Source organism: Polypterus senegalus, chromosome 12, assembly GCF_016835505.1.
Source record: "Polypterus senegalus isolate Bchr_013 chromosome 12, ASM1683550v1, whole genome shotgun sequence".
Classification (NCBI taxonomy): domain Eukaryota; kingdom Metazoa; phylum Chordata; class Cladistia; order Polypteriformes; family Polypteridae; genus Polypterus; species Polypterus senegalus.
Genome location: NC_053165.1, coordinates 54128631 through 54147705, shown reverse-complemented (window position 1 = coordinate 54147705; position 19075 = coordinate 54128631). Strand labels below are relative to the sequence as shown.

The window sequence follows — 19075 nt, the reverse complement described above, 5'->3', positions numbered from 1 at the left end:
TTCACAGAAAAGTTCTATGTAAATACAGTTACTATTTTTGTATTATAATCATAGACAGACAGACAGATACTGTAAATAGACAGATAGGCCTTTATTTGTCCTCTGGGAAATTTGGCCACCGACACTTGAATCAAAGTGGTGTGTGACACCCCATCTGCAATGCTATCTCACTTACTAGACTTTATTACTTATTTGTACATGCATTTGTCCATAAGTTCTTTTTTGCCAGCTAAGAGTATTCCGTTTTACTGGACCTCTTTTGATTACACATTTTTTTTTCTGAAAATATTTGTAGAAAATGTGTCTCACTGTTCTGCTCCTTTTTATGGAGTTATGTGGTTGGTGAAGGTAGTCTATTTTAATGTGCCTCTCTCTGAATAGCTAAATTCTAGACAATACAAAACCATTCTACTGAGTGTTTGCCATGCAGAGCCAGTTTATAATACTCTTTTACAAAAATCATTAACTTCTTTCTCTACTGCAGCTTGCAGGAATGGAATCAGGATATGCCTGTTTTTGTGGGAATGATCCAGATTACAGGAGACAAGGAGAAGCTGTCAGCACAGAATGCAATCATGTTTGTTTTGGGGATCACACCCAACCATGTGGAGGAGATGGACGCCTCATCATCTTTAGCAGTGAGTTCAGAATTTTCTTTATTAGATCACTTTTCATACAAAAATAAATGTAGCTTTATGAAATGCTTCTAAAGTGTCATTAGTTTAGTTTATGACAGTGTTGATACAGTTGACTACTTCTTTAAAATTTGAAATCTGCAAGGAACCACTTTTGGTGTGCCTTTTCCATAGACCAAGAAATCAACTCTTGCACAACATTTTTTTTATTTAAATTAGGTTTTGTTCTGTGGGAACAAGTAATTGGTGAACTGTACTAACTGAATCTCTTCAGTATCACATACATAAAACTGTCATCTGACTTTCAATCTCACTTCAACCTAGACCACAACAACGCATGCAATAAACAATTTAACATTGTTAAAATTAATAAATGTAAACATTCACCACAACTTTAGCCAGAAAACAGTTAATGTGTATTAAGAATTAAACAGTAAATTATCAGTATCTGTTACAGATTTACTGAGTCACTTGTGTATTTGCTGCCATATTATTGGATCGTGATGAAAATTTACCCAAATACAAACTCTGAGGTTATACAGTATTCTTTGCAATCTTCCAAAAAAGAAAGATGATCACCCACACATCTTGCTCCTAAAAGTGAATGTGTCGTGAATGATTCACCTTCATGTCAGTAGCTTCATGTATTTGGTTATTATTTTAGCTAGTCCATTTCTACATATAAACTATAATTTGATGGGACAAATGATACTCATTAATGATTAAGCTTTAGTAATAAAGGAAATAAAAACCAAATGTATAGTCAGTCATCATAATCTTACATTTTCTGGTAAAATATCTATCTGGGAGTGCAAAGGTGCAGTCTGGCTTTAAACTATCTGAAGCAGTAAACTGCTGAAGTGAAAAAATGGCTGAGAGAAAGAATAAGTATTTGGTTTCATACTCAAATGTTTAAAAATATGCTTTGTATTTCTTGTTACTAATCAATCCATCCATCTTCCAAACCTGCTTTGTCCTGAACAGGGTTGTGGTGAAGCTGGAACCCATCCCAGAAAGTGCAGGGTGCAAGGCAGGAACAATCTCTGGAAAGCGCCCCAGTCAACCACATTCATGTTAATAACATACAGTGTAGATTGTTTGTTTCAGTTTTTGGGGAGTGGTGGAATTTGCTTATGGTAATGATTGGAAACTACTTGTGTTAGTCTTTATAATGAATGTGTCAATAAGCCAGGGGATCTGGATCATTTCATTAGACTAAACCAAACAATTTAAATCAGATTCCTGAAACAGAATTCCTACCATTTTCTTATACCCTCGTACTACTTTAAATTAACTGACCACTGCTAAAGGTCTTCTCTAGTAATGAAATTGGAATTTGTAAATGTGGACATGTTTGTCTTTGGAAGCATCATACTATGCAAAATCAGATTTAATTATTTAGCTATGTAAGGTTAAATACACAGTTTAGTGTATGATCTGTAAACAAATATTAATATATGTATGAACTATGTTTTAAATTTTTTGGTTGTTTTAATGTTCTGAAACCCTGGTGCACATTAAGCTGGAGATAATGGCCTTTAAAATTGGATCATTAAGTACTCTCTTTTGCCTTTTTTATTGGATATGCCCATTTCCTACTATAGTAGTCCATAAATGTGCACCATTACATCAAGTCTGTAGACTTGTTTCAAGGATCAAAAGGGTTTAGAATTATCCACATACAGATACTAGCTGAGGAAGTCTGATATTATTGTAATAAAACCCCAATTCCAAAAATTTTGGGATGCTGTGTAAAATGTGATTAAAAACAGAATGCAACAATTTGCAAATTTAATAAACCCTTATTTTATCGACAATAGAATATAGAAAATATAGCAAATGTTTAAACTGAGAAAAAGTAACATTAAAAAAAAAGAATAAGGTCATTTTGAATTTGATGGCAGCAACATGTCTCAAAACAGTGGGACAGAGCCATGTTTACCACTGTGCAGCACTCCCTTTTCTTTTAACAACAGTCTGTAAATGTCTTGGAATGGAGGAGACCAGTTGTTGGACTTTTCGAAAAGGAACATTGTTACATTCATGTCTGATATAGGATTCTAGCTGATGAACAGTCCTGGGTCTTCTTTGTCATATTTTTCATTTCATGATGTGCCAAATGTTTTCAATGACTGATGAAAAGTCTGTACAGTAGGCAGGCCAGTTCAGCACACAGACTCTTCTTCTATGAAGTCATGCTGTTGTAATAGATGCAGTTTGCAATTTAGCTTTGTCTTGTTGAAATATGCAAGACCTTCCCTGAAAAAGATGTAATCTAAATGAGAGTACATGTTGCTCTAAAAGTTATATTCACCTTTCAGCAATGATGGTGCCTTTCCAGATGTGCAAGCTGCCAATTCCATAAGCACGAATGCTCCCCATTCCCTCAGAGATGCAGGCTTTGAACTGAGCAATCCCTGTCCTCTTTAGTCCAGATGACGTGGTGTTCATGTTTTCCAGAAACGAAATTTCAAAATTCAATTTGTCTGACCACAGTTTTCCTCTTTGCCTCAGTCCATGTTAAATGAGCTTTAGCTCAGAGAAGATGGCAACATTTTTGGATTGTGTTCACATATGGCGTCTTTTTTGCATGATAGAGATTTAATCTGCATTTATGAATGGCATGGTGAGCTTTGTTCATGGACAATGATTTATGGAAGTGTTCCTGAGCCCATACATTGATTTCCATGACAGAATCAGGCCCGTTTTTAATGCAGTTCCTCCTGAGGGCCCGAAGACCACAGACATCCAATACTAATTTGCGCTTGTCTCTTGAGTACAGAGATTTCTCCTGATTTTCACAATCTTTTGATATTATGTACTGTCGATTATGAGATATTCAAAGTCTCCGCAATTTTACATTGAGGAACATTATTCTGAAATTGTTTCACAATTTGTTAGCAGTTTTCTTTGCAAATTGGTGAACCTCTGCCCGTCTTTACTTCTGAGAGACTCTGCCTGAGAGATGTTGCTACCATGATATTGAAAATGAGCTAATATTTCTCATGAAACAGTAAAATGTCTCACTTTCAACATTTGATATGTTTTTTGTTCTATTGTAATTAAAATATGGGTTGATGAGAGATGCAAATTATTGCATTCTGTTTATTTACATAAAGCTGTATTAAAGCAGAGATGATGCTGTTTATTTTTACTTCCTATTTTATTCTTTTTAAGGGAACTATAAGTGAAAGAGATCATTAAAAAAAATAAACAAAGTGTGAGAATGGGTTTCAATGGCATAGATACTGAGTGGCTGCCTGCCTTCTTTTTACAGCATTAGTCGGTGCTTGTGGTGGCAACTATACAGCTCCAACAGCTGTCATTTATTCACCGGATTTCCCAGATAATTATGGCAGTAACCGGGTTTGCTACTGGACTATCCAAGTCCCTGGATCCTCCTTCCTCCTGTTCAATTTCACCTTCTTTGACATAAGAGATGCTACTGACATAGTGGAGCTACTGGATGGTTATACAAATCAGGTCATCTCCAGATTTGATGGCAGGAACCAACCCCAGGGCCTGGTCAACATCTCTGCTGACTTTGCAATTTTATACTTCTATTCTGATCGGAATAATCAAGCTCAAGGATTTGCTGTTGTTTACAAAGGTGAGCTACTTTTAAGGAAACTAACATGCTTTTCAGCCTGCCTTCAACTTACATTACCAAGTATTTTCTAATTCTCGGTCAGGAGGTATAGGCGAGAGAACCTGTTAATTTGTGTATGCAAACATAGTTTTCATGCCTTTCATTTTTCTTATGACATCATTTATTTTCTAAACCCAATTTTATAGTTAAGGTAGCCCAAACCTGGTCTAACATTATTGGGTACAAAGCAGCAAGCAGCCATAGACCAGTTGTCCGTGTTAAACAAGTCACATCCATTCAGTGGATCATTTTATACTTGTCAGTTAACTGAACAATACTATTTAAGTATGGAAAATTTTCAGGTCAAATATAGAAGAAATATTCAGTGGCATTTTAGGGCAGCATGGTGATACAGTGGTTTCTGCTGTTGCCCCACAGATTCAGTTGTCTATGTAGTCTGTGTATGCTTCCCATATTTTTGTTATATATTTTCCCTCTGGCCAACTCCCATATCCCAAAAGAGTGCATGTTAATTGGCCAGAATTACAACAGGATGTAGCTACTCTAACTCAAGAGATTTGTGATTCAGCAACCACTCAGCAGTCTGCATCTTTGATGGGTGAAAATAGCAGTTGAAATTTGAAGGTTTGTTTCCTGTTGCATGTAGTGTCTTTGAAATGAATATATGATTAAATAATTAAATAAATCCAAACAAAGAACAAAATACATAAATTCCTTAACACATATAATTAATTATTTGTGCATTACTGGCACATTGCGTAATATACAGTACATTAATGCACTCTTCCTGCAGTAAAAGATTTTAAAACTAAAGCTTGTCAAACGTGTCTTTGTACGTCTGTTCACTAGCAATGATTGAATGTCCTGAAACCAACACCCACCAGCTTAATGAAAAAAATATATTTTAGAATTCTTGCTTAATGTCATTTAATCCAGAACACCAAACTGTCTCTTAATATTTCATAGATTACAGGACCTGTTTGCCATATTGTTTATTAGAATGAATGCTTGGTGCTTGGCTAACAAATCACAAAAAAGAAAAATAAATATAAATTACAGTATTGCTTCTTGTTTTATTCTGGAACCATCCTGTAGTGCTATAGTCTATTTTATTATTGTAATATAAAAACATAATTTGATTTGTGTTTTCTATTAAATAACTGAACTCATGCATTTAAATCCATTTTTGTTTATCATGGCGCTGCAGAATGTTAAATTTATTACACATTGGTTGGACATGCACATAAGAATTTCCCTGAACTTTGTACCCATGACAATACTACTAATAGTACTTCTACAATATCCAATATTATTATCATACTCTCTCTATTAAAACCCCTTGTATAGTTTAAAAAGATTTATAAACAATAAATAAGTATTTAAAACATTATCAAAAGAGCATTCTGCCACTGCAAGATGGATAATTCTTAGATTGCAATTTATACTATTAGAAACCTGCCATATTTCAAGCTGATTCTGGGTGAACACTTGCAAAGAAAACATAAACTGGTCTTTGGAAAGAGATTAAAGTGTTACCCCCGCTCCGTGAAAGTGAAAGACTTCTGCTGGAAAATGATGTTACAATGATGCCACCTGCCAATACTGACAACATGTAACACTGTTTAAAAGTGTATCAGTAGCCTTGTTATGGCTGAAAAGACTGTAACCAACTACTCATTTTTAGTTAGAGTATATTCTTATACATGGTAAATGAATATTTTAGACATCTTTATTTTCTATGCATCCACACAAACAGGTGCAAAAATAAACAAAAAAAGTCTGCAAGACATCTTTGGTGTGCACATTCAACACTTGCACAGTGTTTTTAAGGAAACTAGACTTCTGGATAAAACGTTTGGTCACTGGTGAATAAAGAGCTAATAAAAACTCTTTAAAGAGCGATCTCTTCTGATCGGTTTTAACTATTAAAAGTGAACTGAATTAGTGAAATAAACTGATAGATGACAGGACAAAACATGTCCTTAATTTCTTTACCACACAGCTGGTAATAAACAAATGTCGGATCAGTGAGCTGTTTTTGCTACCTGTGTGCTGTAAACAGTTACAGTACTATAGTGTGCACTCTGGGATTTTAAAGGCGTATTAGTTGTAATTCAGGCAAGAATTGTACAAACTTTTTTTTTTTTTTTGCGGAATTGAAATCACACTTATCATGATTGTATATATAGTAACAGAGAGAGTTAAAGAATACTAATGAGATATTTAGGCAGAATCAAGGCATACATGTAAACTAATAAACAGCAAGGCATGATACAGAAAGAGAAAGTCATGGCAACGTCTCTTAATTCCTTAACATTGGAAATGTAATCAGTTTAAATTACACCATTCTGAAAATGGCAATGAAAAATGCACAGGAAATCAAAAAATGTTATTATGCTTCCAGACAATAAACTAATATAAAATAAATTCCAACCTCAATACCAATTTATTTTTATAGCACCTTTCACTAACTAAAGTGCTGTGAAATGTAATATAACAAACAAAAATCTAAGATTCCAATGCACAAACACACACAAATTAAAAAAAAACAAAACAAAAAAAAAACTAAAATGCATGTAGGTTATTGTGGACCAGCTAAGAAATGTTATTCTTTAGTATTGTAAATGGATGGACTGAAACATAATGTCCCAAAAGTGTTGTATTGGATTTAGGTCAGGCGAGCGTGGAGGAGGGTCAATGGTGTCAATTCCTTCTTCCTCCAGGAACTGCCTGCAGACTCTCGCCGCATGAGGCCGGGCATTGTCATGCACCAGGAGGAACCCAGGACCTACTGCACCAGCATAGGGTCTGACAATGGGTCCAAGGATTTAATCCTGTTACCTAATGGCGTTATCTAGCCTATATATATCTGTGTGTCCCTCCATGAATATGCCTCCCCAGACCAGCACTGACCCACCACCAAAGCGGTCATGATGAACGATGTTACAGGCAGCACAACGTTCTCCATGGCTTCTCTGCTCCTGCTCTCATCTGTGAAAAGCACAGAGTGCCAGTGGTGGACCTACCAATTCTGGTATTCTGTGGCAAATGCCAATTGAGCTCCACAGTGCCGGGCAGTGAGCACAGAGCCCACTAGAGGACTTCGGTCCCTCGGTCCACCCTCATTAAATCTGTTTCTGATTGTTTGCTCACAGACATTCACACCAGTGGCCTGCTGGAGATCATTTTGTAGGGCTCTAGCAGTGCTCATCCTGTTCCTACTTATGCAAAGAAGCAGATACTGGTCTTGCTGATGGGTTAAGGACCTTGTACGAGGGGCCCTGTCCAGCTCTCCTAGAGTAACTGCCTATCTCCTGGAATCTCCTCCATGCCCTTGAGACTGTGCTGGGAGAAACAGCAAACCTATTGAGTTTAATTGTGTGACTACCACCAATTCTGATGAGCACAGCTTAGTTTTATGGACATTTATTTCAATATGATGGTGAGACAGGAGGTATTCACAATTTATATTTTTGTGGTATCTCAAGATCCCACCCACTTACTGTATTTATTTTAGGTTTGGTAAAAGAAGACAATAGAAACACTCATTAACTGAGGAGAGGAACTTCCATCTGCTTTTGTCTTCCTTTAAAAAGATAAATGGAAGTAATAGTTCCCTGTTTGAGTATGAAGATACACCTACTAGGAAAAAAAAGGCTCTGTAATCTGTCCTATTTGAACGCTTGGGGTATTTGATGAATTTACGACTTACCACTCTAAGTAGTTTACAAATAGAATGGGATCATAGTGATGCATCTTTACCTTAATAGAACGTTTGTACATATGAAAAAGAAATGACCATTTGTCCTCCAGGCCAAGTTTTTGAGAAATGGGATATGCTGGATAGAGATCAGTCCATCTTAGTCTGATTTTTTTTTTTTTTTTACATTTCAGAACAGATGGCGCCTGGGTAGGTGCTTTTGATTTTGAGAGGTTGTAATTTATTTTTCATATAAATATTTAAAAAACGTAAGTGCTCTGCTTCTAGCTCTGGTATTTGCCTGCCAGGATTAATCACAGATAATACAAGGCAACATTAGTACTTGGTGTAATTAACTTAAATATTTAACATGCTTTGAAGAAAATATCAGACTTGCTCTCTAATTAGGACAATTTGGCACATTAAATTAGTCTTTTTCTGCATGTTTTCACAGAGCTGTATGTTAAGCATTTACTTGAACATGTGCATGCTTTAACTGTTGACAGATATGATAATTTGTGTAATTTAGGAAAAACAAGGTTACTCTATGCTCTCTTTCATTTATTTAAATAAAATGTATCTAATTACAACCATCAATCCAGGCTCAGTTTTATAACAAGCTCTAATGTGGATGGCACATTATAATACAATTATTTTTGTAATTTAGATTTTCCTTGTTGCCCGTCCCTTTCCTTGGCTACAGTGTGGCTCTGAACTGGATTGTGGCCCTGTGAAGCACTGGTGCAAGTTTCAGTATTGTTCTTGCATTTTGTTTGGGACAGCGATATGTCAGTGCAGAAATCTACACATGGAGTAAAGGAGAAGATCTCAGTTTAAAAAGCTTGATAGATCTGAATGTCTTCTCTCCTACTGAGCATTTAGTTTCCAGGTCATGGATCTCATTCTGTAAGAGGATGTTTAGCACATTTCACTGCAAAGATTATTAAGTACAAGTGAAGGCAATGATGAATGGGTGTCCATCGCACCTCTTTGTATATAAGCAGACACATTCTTTCTTACTCCTTTCTTATTGCGGTTTTCGTTTGCAGCTCTGAGGAAACAGGATCCCAGTGTGGTTTACCTTGAAGAAAAGAACAACCAGACTGAAGCGGAATCTCCATCAAATACTGAAAAAGCCAACCTCACATTAAATGCTGCACGGTCACCTCAGATTTTTTATGTGATCACCTCAAGCCCCAGTAAACCTACTCATAACATGCCAGGTCAGTGGTAACAGTTATAATTAGCTCCTTTCTCCGTGGCACTCCAAGCAGGGTGATAACCCAGAAATGCCAGCCTGGATGCACAGTTTCACAATACATAGTACAAGACTGCTTTAACATCTTAGTTACTGTACTAAAGACAAACTGCACAGACACAAAAAGATAAGCAATCACTATCATGCTAACATGTATGAAATATGCAAGCTTTCGTGGCAATAATTCGATTTGTTTTTCCCCAATTCAAATTTTTTTTTCAATCTTAGAGAATAAGGACATAAAATAGGATAGTAGAGTAATGAATAACAAGACCTTAACTAGATGTTTGTGTGTAGCTGAATTTAAAGCTTCTATGCTGCAACTTGCAGGTAGGTTACAATGCAGTGCTGACAGTACCCCGACAGATGACAGCAATACTAGCTGTCAGTGCTGAATGCATTATACAGCACAGTTAGTCTAACCACTTTTATGTCTGGTCTGCATTCCAGCTGTGAGCACAAAGATCAGAGTTCAGTTCAGTTATATCCTGACTTGACTAGCTAGCATTTATTTCTGAGTGAGCTGCAGTAAAGCTCAGGGAGCAAAAGGGATGAAAGTTAATTTGTTTAAAATTTGTAAAAAACTGGTCTGAAGCATCCTATGATGCTTTTTGTTCCCATTATATAAGTATGTATATATATATATATATATATATATATATATATATATATATATATATATATATATATATATATATATATATATATATATAAAGAATGAAGTAGTGTTGAAGATGAGATGTTTTACTGGTGAATGACAGTTTAGTAGTTACAATAAGATGCTATATACTCAAATGCATCACCCACTAGTGTGATTAAGTGCAAATACTGGCAACCAGGAGTACATACAGGGTGTCATTTTATAGTGAGTACAATCACCATAGTAGTACAGAACTGCAGTTCTATAATTTACATTAATACAAGGTTTTAGAAACCAGAAACAAGTAGTATGGAAACAGGGTTAAGGAGTACTTTATATATATTTAATTTTCATCTATTTTTATACATCCTTGTTATCATGGTGCTGGAGAGTGGTAATGGTTTGCATGTTGGTCACATATTTCAGCTTACAGATGAGTCACTAAATAAGAGTCACATATGAACACCACAGCTCAAAGATGAAGTATTCAAAATAGCAAGAGTCCACCTCTGCTTTAAAAATCGGGAAATGTATGCTCACTTTATTAGAAGAAAAACTAAAAAGTAAACTGTGTGTTTGGCATCCTAATTTCTTGTTATGTAGCTATTGAATATGTTGTATTAGAAGAGCTAATGTTATTAAATAATGTAGTGCTTTACAATAAATCAAACAAGTTTTCCAAAGCCTGTTCTCTACACAACTGCTACTTAGTCAGTGATCGGTCACATTTCATGGTTTTATGTTGAAATCCATGGGAGTACAGACCCCTACTGTGACTGTAAAAGGTATACTGAATAAAATATAAAAGGACAGGAAATGTAGTGCTCTAAAAGTTGGTACAGGGCAGACAAACCAGACAGCATGCATAGTCATTTTAAGTTGCTCTTCCTTTTGCAAGAAAGCCTCGTGTCTTCAAATGTTCTGTGGTGCAGCTCCGAGTGTAGGACATGTGCGAAAGTGTCTTTTTACTAACATCACCTCTGCTCTTGCCATATTTGTCTTTGCAGTGTGGACAATCTATGCATTGGCAGCTCTTCTGACCCTGACTGTTATAGCTATGGTGGCAAAGGTTCTGCTACACCTAACAGTCAAGTAAGTGGCCTGGTTTGTTGCAATGTCCTTAAAGGTTTTTAACACAGCTGTGAAAGATTTTACAGAATATATGCCAATTAATATTAATACTGTCTCTATTACCAATCTTAACTTTCGTAATATTATACTAAACATGGTGTTTAATAAAACTGTAACATATACCAAACTCTGCACAGAAAACAATATGTATAAACTGAAATCTTACAGTGACAATTTGCATTTAGTGGCCATTCAGGTACTTGTATTTTCTTGGCATCAATAAGAGTTTTCAGATTACATTACATTTCCTTAGAGCCCATTTCCATTGCCAGGATCTAGTATGCCTAAACCTGTCCAGCCGTTTTCTGTTGTCCAACCGGCATTGACCCCTCATTCTTCACATGGAGGCTCTGACATACAGTAGCTTTTTTGGTCTTTGCCTGACAGGGCTATGTGGGTCGCCCTATAGAAACCAAAAATAAAAAAGTACACCATGTTGCAGTAATCAGAACACACACTCACTGTCCACATGGCGTCAAAGTGGTGTATTTCTAGATTTTTGAGCAACACACCAAAACCATCTGTACCTCAAAGATTGTTGCCAACATTGTATAGAAAACAATCTGAAAGTCAACATGTTCATCACCACAACAGACAGGTGTTAGGAAGGTCAGCATGTAATCCAAGATTTGCAAGATACTGTTGTTTCATGTAAAATATGCAACACTTCCATTTCTCCCAGTGCCCTTTGCACTACAACACATAATTCACCCACCCTAAAAACACAACTGTCCTGCCAGCCTGCATGAATAAGTACAGTGCCTTTTCTGCTTTCAGATCTCCAAGAATCCCCACCATCAGTGGCTCAGAAAGTTGCAACCAGAATCCTTCCACAGAGCCATGGATAATCTTCTACCGGCCCTCCACCATCTCATTCTTTAAGAAGAAGCTGAAAAATCGCCACGGTGACCTCAGTCCCTTGGTTAGCCATTAAGAGCATCATGCACTACAAAAGAGTGTTCTTCACAGAGACACCGGACAGCGCTGGGCAACCATGTTCAGACTTTGCAAGCACATCCACTGCACTTCAACCTTACCCAAAGGCTTTGCAATGCTGTATCACGCCAGGGAAGGCCGTCAGCTGAGCCACAGTGGGTGCAACCGTAGAGGAGGCCAAAAATAAAAAAGTAACTGTTTTTTTGTGATGGAGTTGCCTTTCGAAGCTTTGGTGCCTTAAACCTGGGAAAGCTGATGTTGTTTTTATTTAAATTTTCAAGTTTTCCCCAAAGCAACGTAATCTGAAGCACTTAATTTAAAACTCTTTGGGTGCAGACACAGCGGCTGATGTTCAACAAATTGCTCCAAGGAGATTTGTGTAACCTGGCAAATACCAAAAATCAGTAACTACGTGCAGAAGATGGATAGAGAGACACCAGGCATCACAAAGCATCTTGCAAGAAATTAGGAACCCAAAGAGTGCAAAAACACAACGGCAGATGGCCTGCAAGAAGATTTTGGTCAGGGAAGCTCCAGGTTGCTAAAAACTTACCTGTTTGGGTAGCAGCCTTCTTTTCTGTGAAATCCCCATTTAGCTGTTGTGGCTTTGGCAGTGTCCCTGATATGTGCCACCTGAGAAGTGATGACATGAGCTGCCCATTGTGAAAATGGCATCTAGATGTGGATTTGGAATCCAGTAGGAATACGCCACATTCTTTCACTGAGGTGCACTGGCGTAGCCCTTCACTAACTTTGTTGGATGTAATCGGAATGTGTGTTGTGGCTTTGCCTTTATCATATTAATGTGAAAATGTATATGAGGGCATTAGCTTGGGTCAAGGTTAAAATGTTTCAAGTGCCTTATAAAGGATAGTTCATATACACAAAGTGGGTTTCAGCTGGCTGAACAGACAGGCTAGCTATTTAACAGGCACCCACAGAAAAGGTTACCAGAGCATGGTGATTTATAAAATGTTATACAAATTGCAGTCAGTCAATGGTATAACCCCACCCACCAAGAAGATGTGTGTAGACTGGTTCATCAAAATCCTTAACAGCTGTTGGAATCCAAGTGACAAAGGTGCTACATTGGTCATCTTCCTTCTCCTGAGCACAACAGCTGGCAGCCTGTCATTTGGTACCTACTGTATGTGCTGAAAACTATTCCAAGACTTGGGGGTGCATAGCCCGAGGATGGCGTCACTGGTGACACATTCATTACAAAAATGTCTGTCATGAAAGGACCTCCCCTTCATTTTTAAAACATCCAGCAACATAGCAGTAAACTTTATTCTGTCTGACTAAGTGCTGTTAATAGGGTCCAAGCCAAAAGGCTGAGTTTCTAAAGAAAATACAAAGGAAAACTCTAGAAGAATTTTACATGGTCATCCTTCTGTGACCAAAGAACAAAACAACAAGGAAAGAAACTAAAGAATTAAACGGACGAGGAAAGGAACTGAAGTCTTTCGTGTTGCATTTAATGCAATTGTGTTCTGCTGTCGCTGATGAAAAATTGCTCAGGGTTACTCTTCAGTCTGGAGAAGCTGGCCGCAAGGAGTTAGAATATATCAGCATTTAAGGTTGAGCTATAACAAAAGTCCCCTTTGACTTCTAACTGCAGTTATCAGGAGTGTCATATTACACAGCTGCAGCCTCTCTGCCCTTTGCAACGTCACTGGACAGATCCCAGGCCTTAGTTCAGGCATGTTCTCCCACATGTCTTTAATCATTAGTGGTCAATTCAAACTATAGGTTTGAAATGATTATGGAGCCTCCATATTTAAGCAATCAGTTTGTGTATAGTGCCTTGCAGAGAGTTAGGTTACATGTCAGTAAACAAATCAACACCCCATTATTCACATAAAGTACAAGTTGAATTTTCCACTGTCTTTGGTACTGAGAATGTGGTGAATATCACAGAGTAACTGTTAGCCTGGTGCATACTGCAATGGCCTAGATATTCTCCACCACAAAAACAAATCTGATTTAATCAGAAAAACTCATGTAAAGAAGAACTATATACTAAATAAATCTTGGTTCTTTTAATTCCCAGCAAATTTGATATTAAACTTAAATTAAAGCTGGTTCTTTGCTGCCCCCTCAGCTAATATGTGCACTTGGTTATGTTCTAACTATTCTGCAATGGGACAACTGGTACAGTCAAACTGTTAGTCTCTAATGCCTACTAATAATTAAATTCAGGATGAAAACGCAATATTTATATATTATAAACTAAAATTCTGCTAAGAAAGTACATCAAACAAAAACTTGTTTCCACAATATTTATGGATTCAATGCAAGTCAATGATAGAGAACATAAATAACTAATTGAAACATTACAATAAAGAGGAGAAAATATAGATGAACCAAACACTATGAAATGTTGCAATAATCCAAAAAAATCTCTCAGTCACTTATTAATTATATTATGAACACTTGAACAGTACTTGATATATTGGCCTTTAAATCTGTCTGCTTTATTTTTATTGCACCTTTCAAGCAAAATACACAATTGATAATTTAAAACAAAAACTTACTTACTAAAAAAATAAAGAATGTTTAGCAGCATAATTCTGATCTAGCTGAAATGAAGTCTAAGTTTGAGGATTTAGACAAGAAAACAAAGTATTCTAATAACTATATACAGTACAGTAGACACATTTATGTTCTGTATCCTCAAACTATAACACAAATCTCACTATAGCTATGAGTCTAAGATAATAAAAACAGGACTATGCTACAATGTTCAGTCATGTCATTGAATACTAATAGCCAAGGTCCCTAGCACAGCCTGAAACTGTCTGGCAACCTGTTATGTCTGAGCACAGACAGTGTTTGAGAGTGGACCAGGATATAAATATACAAGTAAGCAGAAAAAGATCAAATCAAAAATAAAAATCTCAAAACCAAAATAAGAGGTATAAATTTTGGTCAAATATTTAAAATCAAAAGACAAAAACCAGGGACTATGAATCCCTATTAGGGTGGAATTATTACCAGAGGACCCCTGTAATTTTAGTCCCATCCGAACCACTTATGTCAGTAACCTCTCACGAAATGCACGCTCACATTTCAGTAAACATTACAAACCCTTCTACCTTCTATAAAGAGTCCACAAAACATTACCCCAGCTTAAAATAGTACCGTGCAAAAAAGACAAATCAGTAAAATTCAGAACTAAAATTACAGAGGTCCTCCAGTAATAATGACTTTACTCCATCTCCTTGTGTAAAACTAATCTCCTCTGGATAGGGTTTCTTGAAATAGCTATTTCAAAAGGGGTATTGAATCCGCAATTTAGATCAAGAAGGAACATTCTGGGTGACCTTTTATCCTGCCGTATTGTTACCCAAAGGTCATAACCTCCGAGGACATGCCCCTAACAACACATGAAGTGGTCCTAATGACAAGAACCCCAAAGGTGGCACTGATAATTAAAATACAAAATAGTGGACAAAAATGTCCCAAACATTTTACATCTCTTACGTAAATATCATTTCCTAAAATAAGCGTTATATAAATCCATCCATCCATTTTCTAACCCGCTGAATCCGAATACAGGGTCACGGGGGTCTGCTGGAGCCAATCCCAGCCAACACAGGGCACAAGGCAGGAAACAAACCCTGGGCAGGGCACCAGCCCACGGCAGGAGAAAAACATTAAAATGAAATAGAAAACAAAACCCTAACCCATCCTGATCCATATCAACAAAGTATCTGTTTCATGTCCATTTCACTTTAAGAAATAAGACATCCATTTTTTTTGTCAGCAATATAATCAGATCTGCAAGCCTACTGAGCATCATAAGATATGCTAAAAGGATATAAGTGGTATCTTTAGCAAAACAAAGGAAATTTATGCTACTGAAAGACAAGGCTAAGTTGCAGCAGCATATATAGTGAAGGCAAAACTGCAGTCAGTAAAGAAGTGTAATGGGGCTGAGACAAAAGAGAAATCAGAACAAAACAATCCAGATTCATTACTAATAAATCATAAAGAGCCAGTCAACAAAATCCAAAATTAAAACAAATGGCAAATGTTATATATTCAAAAAACTTAATAACAAAATGAAGGGTTTAAAAAAAAAAAAAAAAGTTAATCTGTTTGACTTGTTTATTCCAAAATTAGGATATTTGTGAGCATCTCAGTAGAGTTTGTCAATAACAACCAAAAACAACATGGCTGAAACCCTTGGGCAGCAACACAAAGTTACGGAATATATGAAAATGACACATTAAACAGAAGCATTATATTTCGTTGGTTATTTTATAAATGCAGTTAAAGCCATAAAATGGGAGACAGATTGGCCAGCTGGATTTCTCCATTTGATACATCTCTGTATATTACATCATGCCCATGGTATGCCAGCTATTACTTCCAAGTCAGGACTTAAAAATTGAAAAACACACAACTCCTCGTCAACCTGGTATGGAATGTGCATGGCCTCTAAAGGCCTTCATGGACTCCTCTTCTTTAGGTTAAGTGACTGGTACAAGCTGGCCTTATGTAAATTGCCCCAGAGACAGACCGATACTTCCAGCCTCCATGACCATGACTTGGATTCAAAAAGTTTGACAGTGTGACATCATCCCAGAAATGTGACCAGGGTCAGAAGCCCACTAGCCAGCCAGCACCCACTACTTGCCAGTCTTTCGTCAGTTCTCAGACTATGCATTTCTTGTCTTTGCCAGAATGAGACGCCTTCTGATTTGGGATCAACAAAATAAATAAGTAAATAAAACAACGCACACTTGACTTCATAATAAGATATTCTGGATTTTTTTCATCCAAATTGTATATAATAATGGTGAGAGTATTAATTTATACACTAAATTATTCAGTTATTTTGGATGTGAATGAGATTTCTGTTATCTTTTTATAAATAAGTTAAATTGTAGTTCTATTTAATGTGGTCCAAGTGTCAAATAAATATGCATGTTTCATATGTCACCAGGTGGCCTTCATTGGCATGCCTTGTTTTCTTTCTTTGTGTACCAATCCTAAAATGAAAATTGAACTGTTATGCTGGTACCTCTTTAATGATGTCATATGCCTAACAAAATGAATGTGGCTTTTATTACTAGAAATGGTCAACCCACTCATCTATACACTAGTATACTAGTAGAATTGGTCTGACTGCAGTTCAACAAAGGGGGGCTGTGCTTTCTCCAGTCCTGTTCAGCCTATATATATCGGACTTCCAATACAACTCAGAGTCCTACCACATGCAAAAGTTCACTGATGACACTGCTATCATGGGCTGCATCAGGAGTGGGAGTGAGGAGGAGGAGTATAGGAACTTAATCAAAGACTTTGTTAAATGGTGCGACTCAAACCACCTAGAACTGAACACCAACAAAACCAAGGAGCTGATGGTGGATTTTAGGAGGCCCAGGCCCCTCATGGACCCCGTGATCATCAGAGGTGACTCTGTGCAGAGGGTGCAGACCTATAAGTACCTGGGAGTGCAGCTGGATGATAAATTGGACTGGATTGCCAATAATGATGCTCTGTGCAAGAGAGGACAGAGCCGACTATACTTTCTTAGAAGGCTGGCATCCTTCAACATCTGCAATAAGATGCTGCAGATGTTTTATCAGACGGTTATGGCAAGCACCCTCTTCTACGCGGTGGTGTGCTGGGAAGGCAGCATAAAGAAGGAGGACACCTCACACCTGGACAAACTGGTGAGGAAGGCAGGCTCTATTGTAGGAATGAAGCTGGAGAGTTTGACATCTGTGGCAGAGCGCCGGACGCTGAGCAGGCTCCTGTCAGTCATGGGGAATCCACTGCATCCACTAAACAGTATCATCTCCAGATAGAGGATCAGCTTCAGCGACAGAATGCTGTCACTGTCCTGCTCCACTGACAGACTGAGGAGATCCCACACTATACGACTCTTCAATTCCACCCGGGGGGGTAAACGTTAACATTATACAAAGTTTTTGTCTGTTATACCTGTCTTGCACTCTCTGCCTTGCATTTTTTTAACTTGCACTGCATTTTTATTTAATTAATATTGTTTTTATCAGTACGCTGCTGCTGGAGTATGTGAATTTCCCCTTGGGGATTAATAAAGTATCTATCTGTATCTAGCAAAGATGTCAGGTTAGGTTAGCATCACCACTCTATATCTATTTTATCTAGGCCTGTTACAAAGCAACAAAGGTCTACATAACTGCTGGTGGCAAGTCTCAAACCCAGAGCGTTGGGCTCAGAGATAAGCACTTTACAGTGTGAGCTAAATGGAGAGCTTCAGTCAGCCATGCAGACCCTGTCTCTGCTTCCTGGTAATGTGTCTTAGCCCCACCTTTTCTGTGCGGTATTGCCACTACAGCAACTGAAAAAATAAATACTGTGTTTTTTTAATTTCCATGTTTTCGTATTCTGTTTATTAGTGATGAGCGAATACTGCCGAGTTTGCTTCACCGCAAGTTCCCTGAAATCACAGAAATGGTCACGATATTCACTGAACTTGGCAAACTGCATTAAATTCAATGGGGAAGGACTAACTGAACTAGATCTGACTGGATTATAATGGTGCAGTCATCTTTAAAGTGTCCCTGACAGATAAGGATAATGTCTGCAAACTATAATGGACCGGTAATTGTGACCAAAAAGGTGACCAGAGCTGTGCGGCAACAGTACCAACCACCACACCTCCTTGATATCAAAGAAAAAATAATTGCATTCAAAGACACGCAATTATAGATTTCTCCAAAACAAAGACGAAATTCGGAAATCAAACTCAAAAGTCAGAAAAGATGGAGATATTTTAAAGGCAGAAAATTCATAGTGGCTTTTCCTGATTGAAGCCACTGGTTCGTTCTGTTTTTTGAAGTCACGCTGAAGGCTGTCCAAACTGTCTGTGTGGATGCTTTGCACTTTTTCTTCTATCAAAAAGATAGTAATGTCTTGTAAATAGTAATGAACCTTCCATTATTATGATTATTATTATTATATAGAGTCTTCTGTGTTTGGGGGTGGGGGGGTGTCAGTCTCCTTCAAGGTTTGGTTTTTATCTCCACATAGTTAATTATTATGTATGCATAAGGCACGCTCCTCCTTCTCTTTTACTGACATGGCACTCAAAGATTGACCTACATATTGGTGAAAAACCTTGAACAAACTTTATGGTTAATGTCTTGGTTCTGGTAATTTATTT

The 19075-nt window shown here is 37.3% G+C and overlaps 1 protein-coding gene across 1 annotated transcript in view; it reads left to right on the top strand.

The window, feature by feature from the left end:
- The window catches only part of kremen1 (kringle containing transmembrane protein 1), a 134270-nt gene extending 119220 nt beyond the window's left edge, over positions 1 to 15050 (top strand). The window contains exons 5-9 of the mRNA XM_039771416.1: positions 485 to 638; positions 3913 to 4245; positions 8995 to 9168; positions 10851 to 10935; positions 11752 to 15050. Of these exons, the coding sequence (XP_039627350.1) occupies positions 485 to 638; positions 3913 to 4245; positions 8995 to 9168; positions 10851 to 10935; positions 11752 to 11908 (903 nt within the window). The 3' untranslated portion in view covers positions 11909 to 15050. The remainder of the gene's footprint in view (positions 1 to 484; positions 639 to 3912; positions 4246 to 8994; positions 9169 to 10850; positions 10936 to 11751) is intronic.
- Positions 15051 to 19075: the final 4025 nt, after the last annotated feature.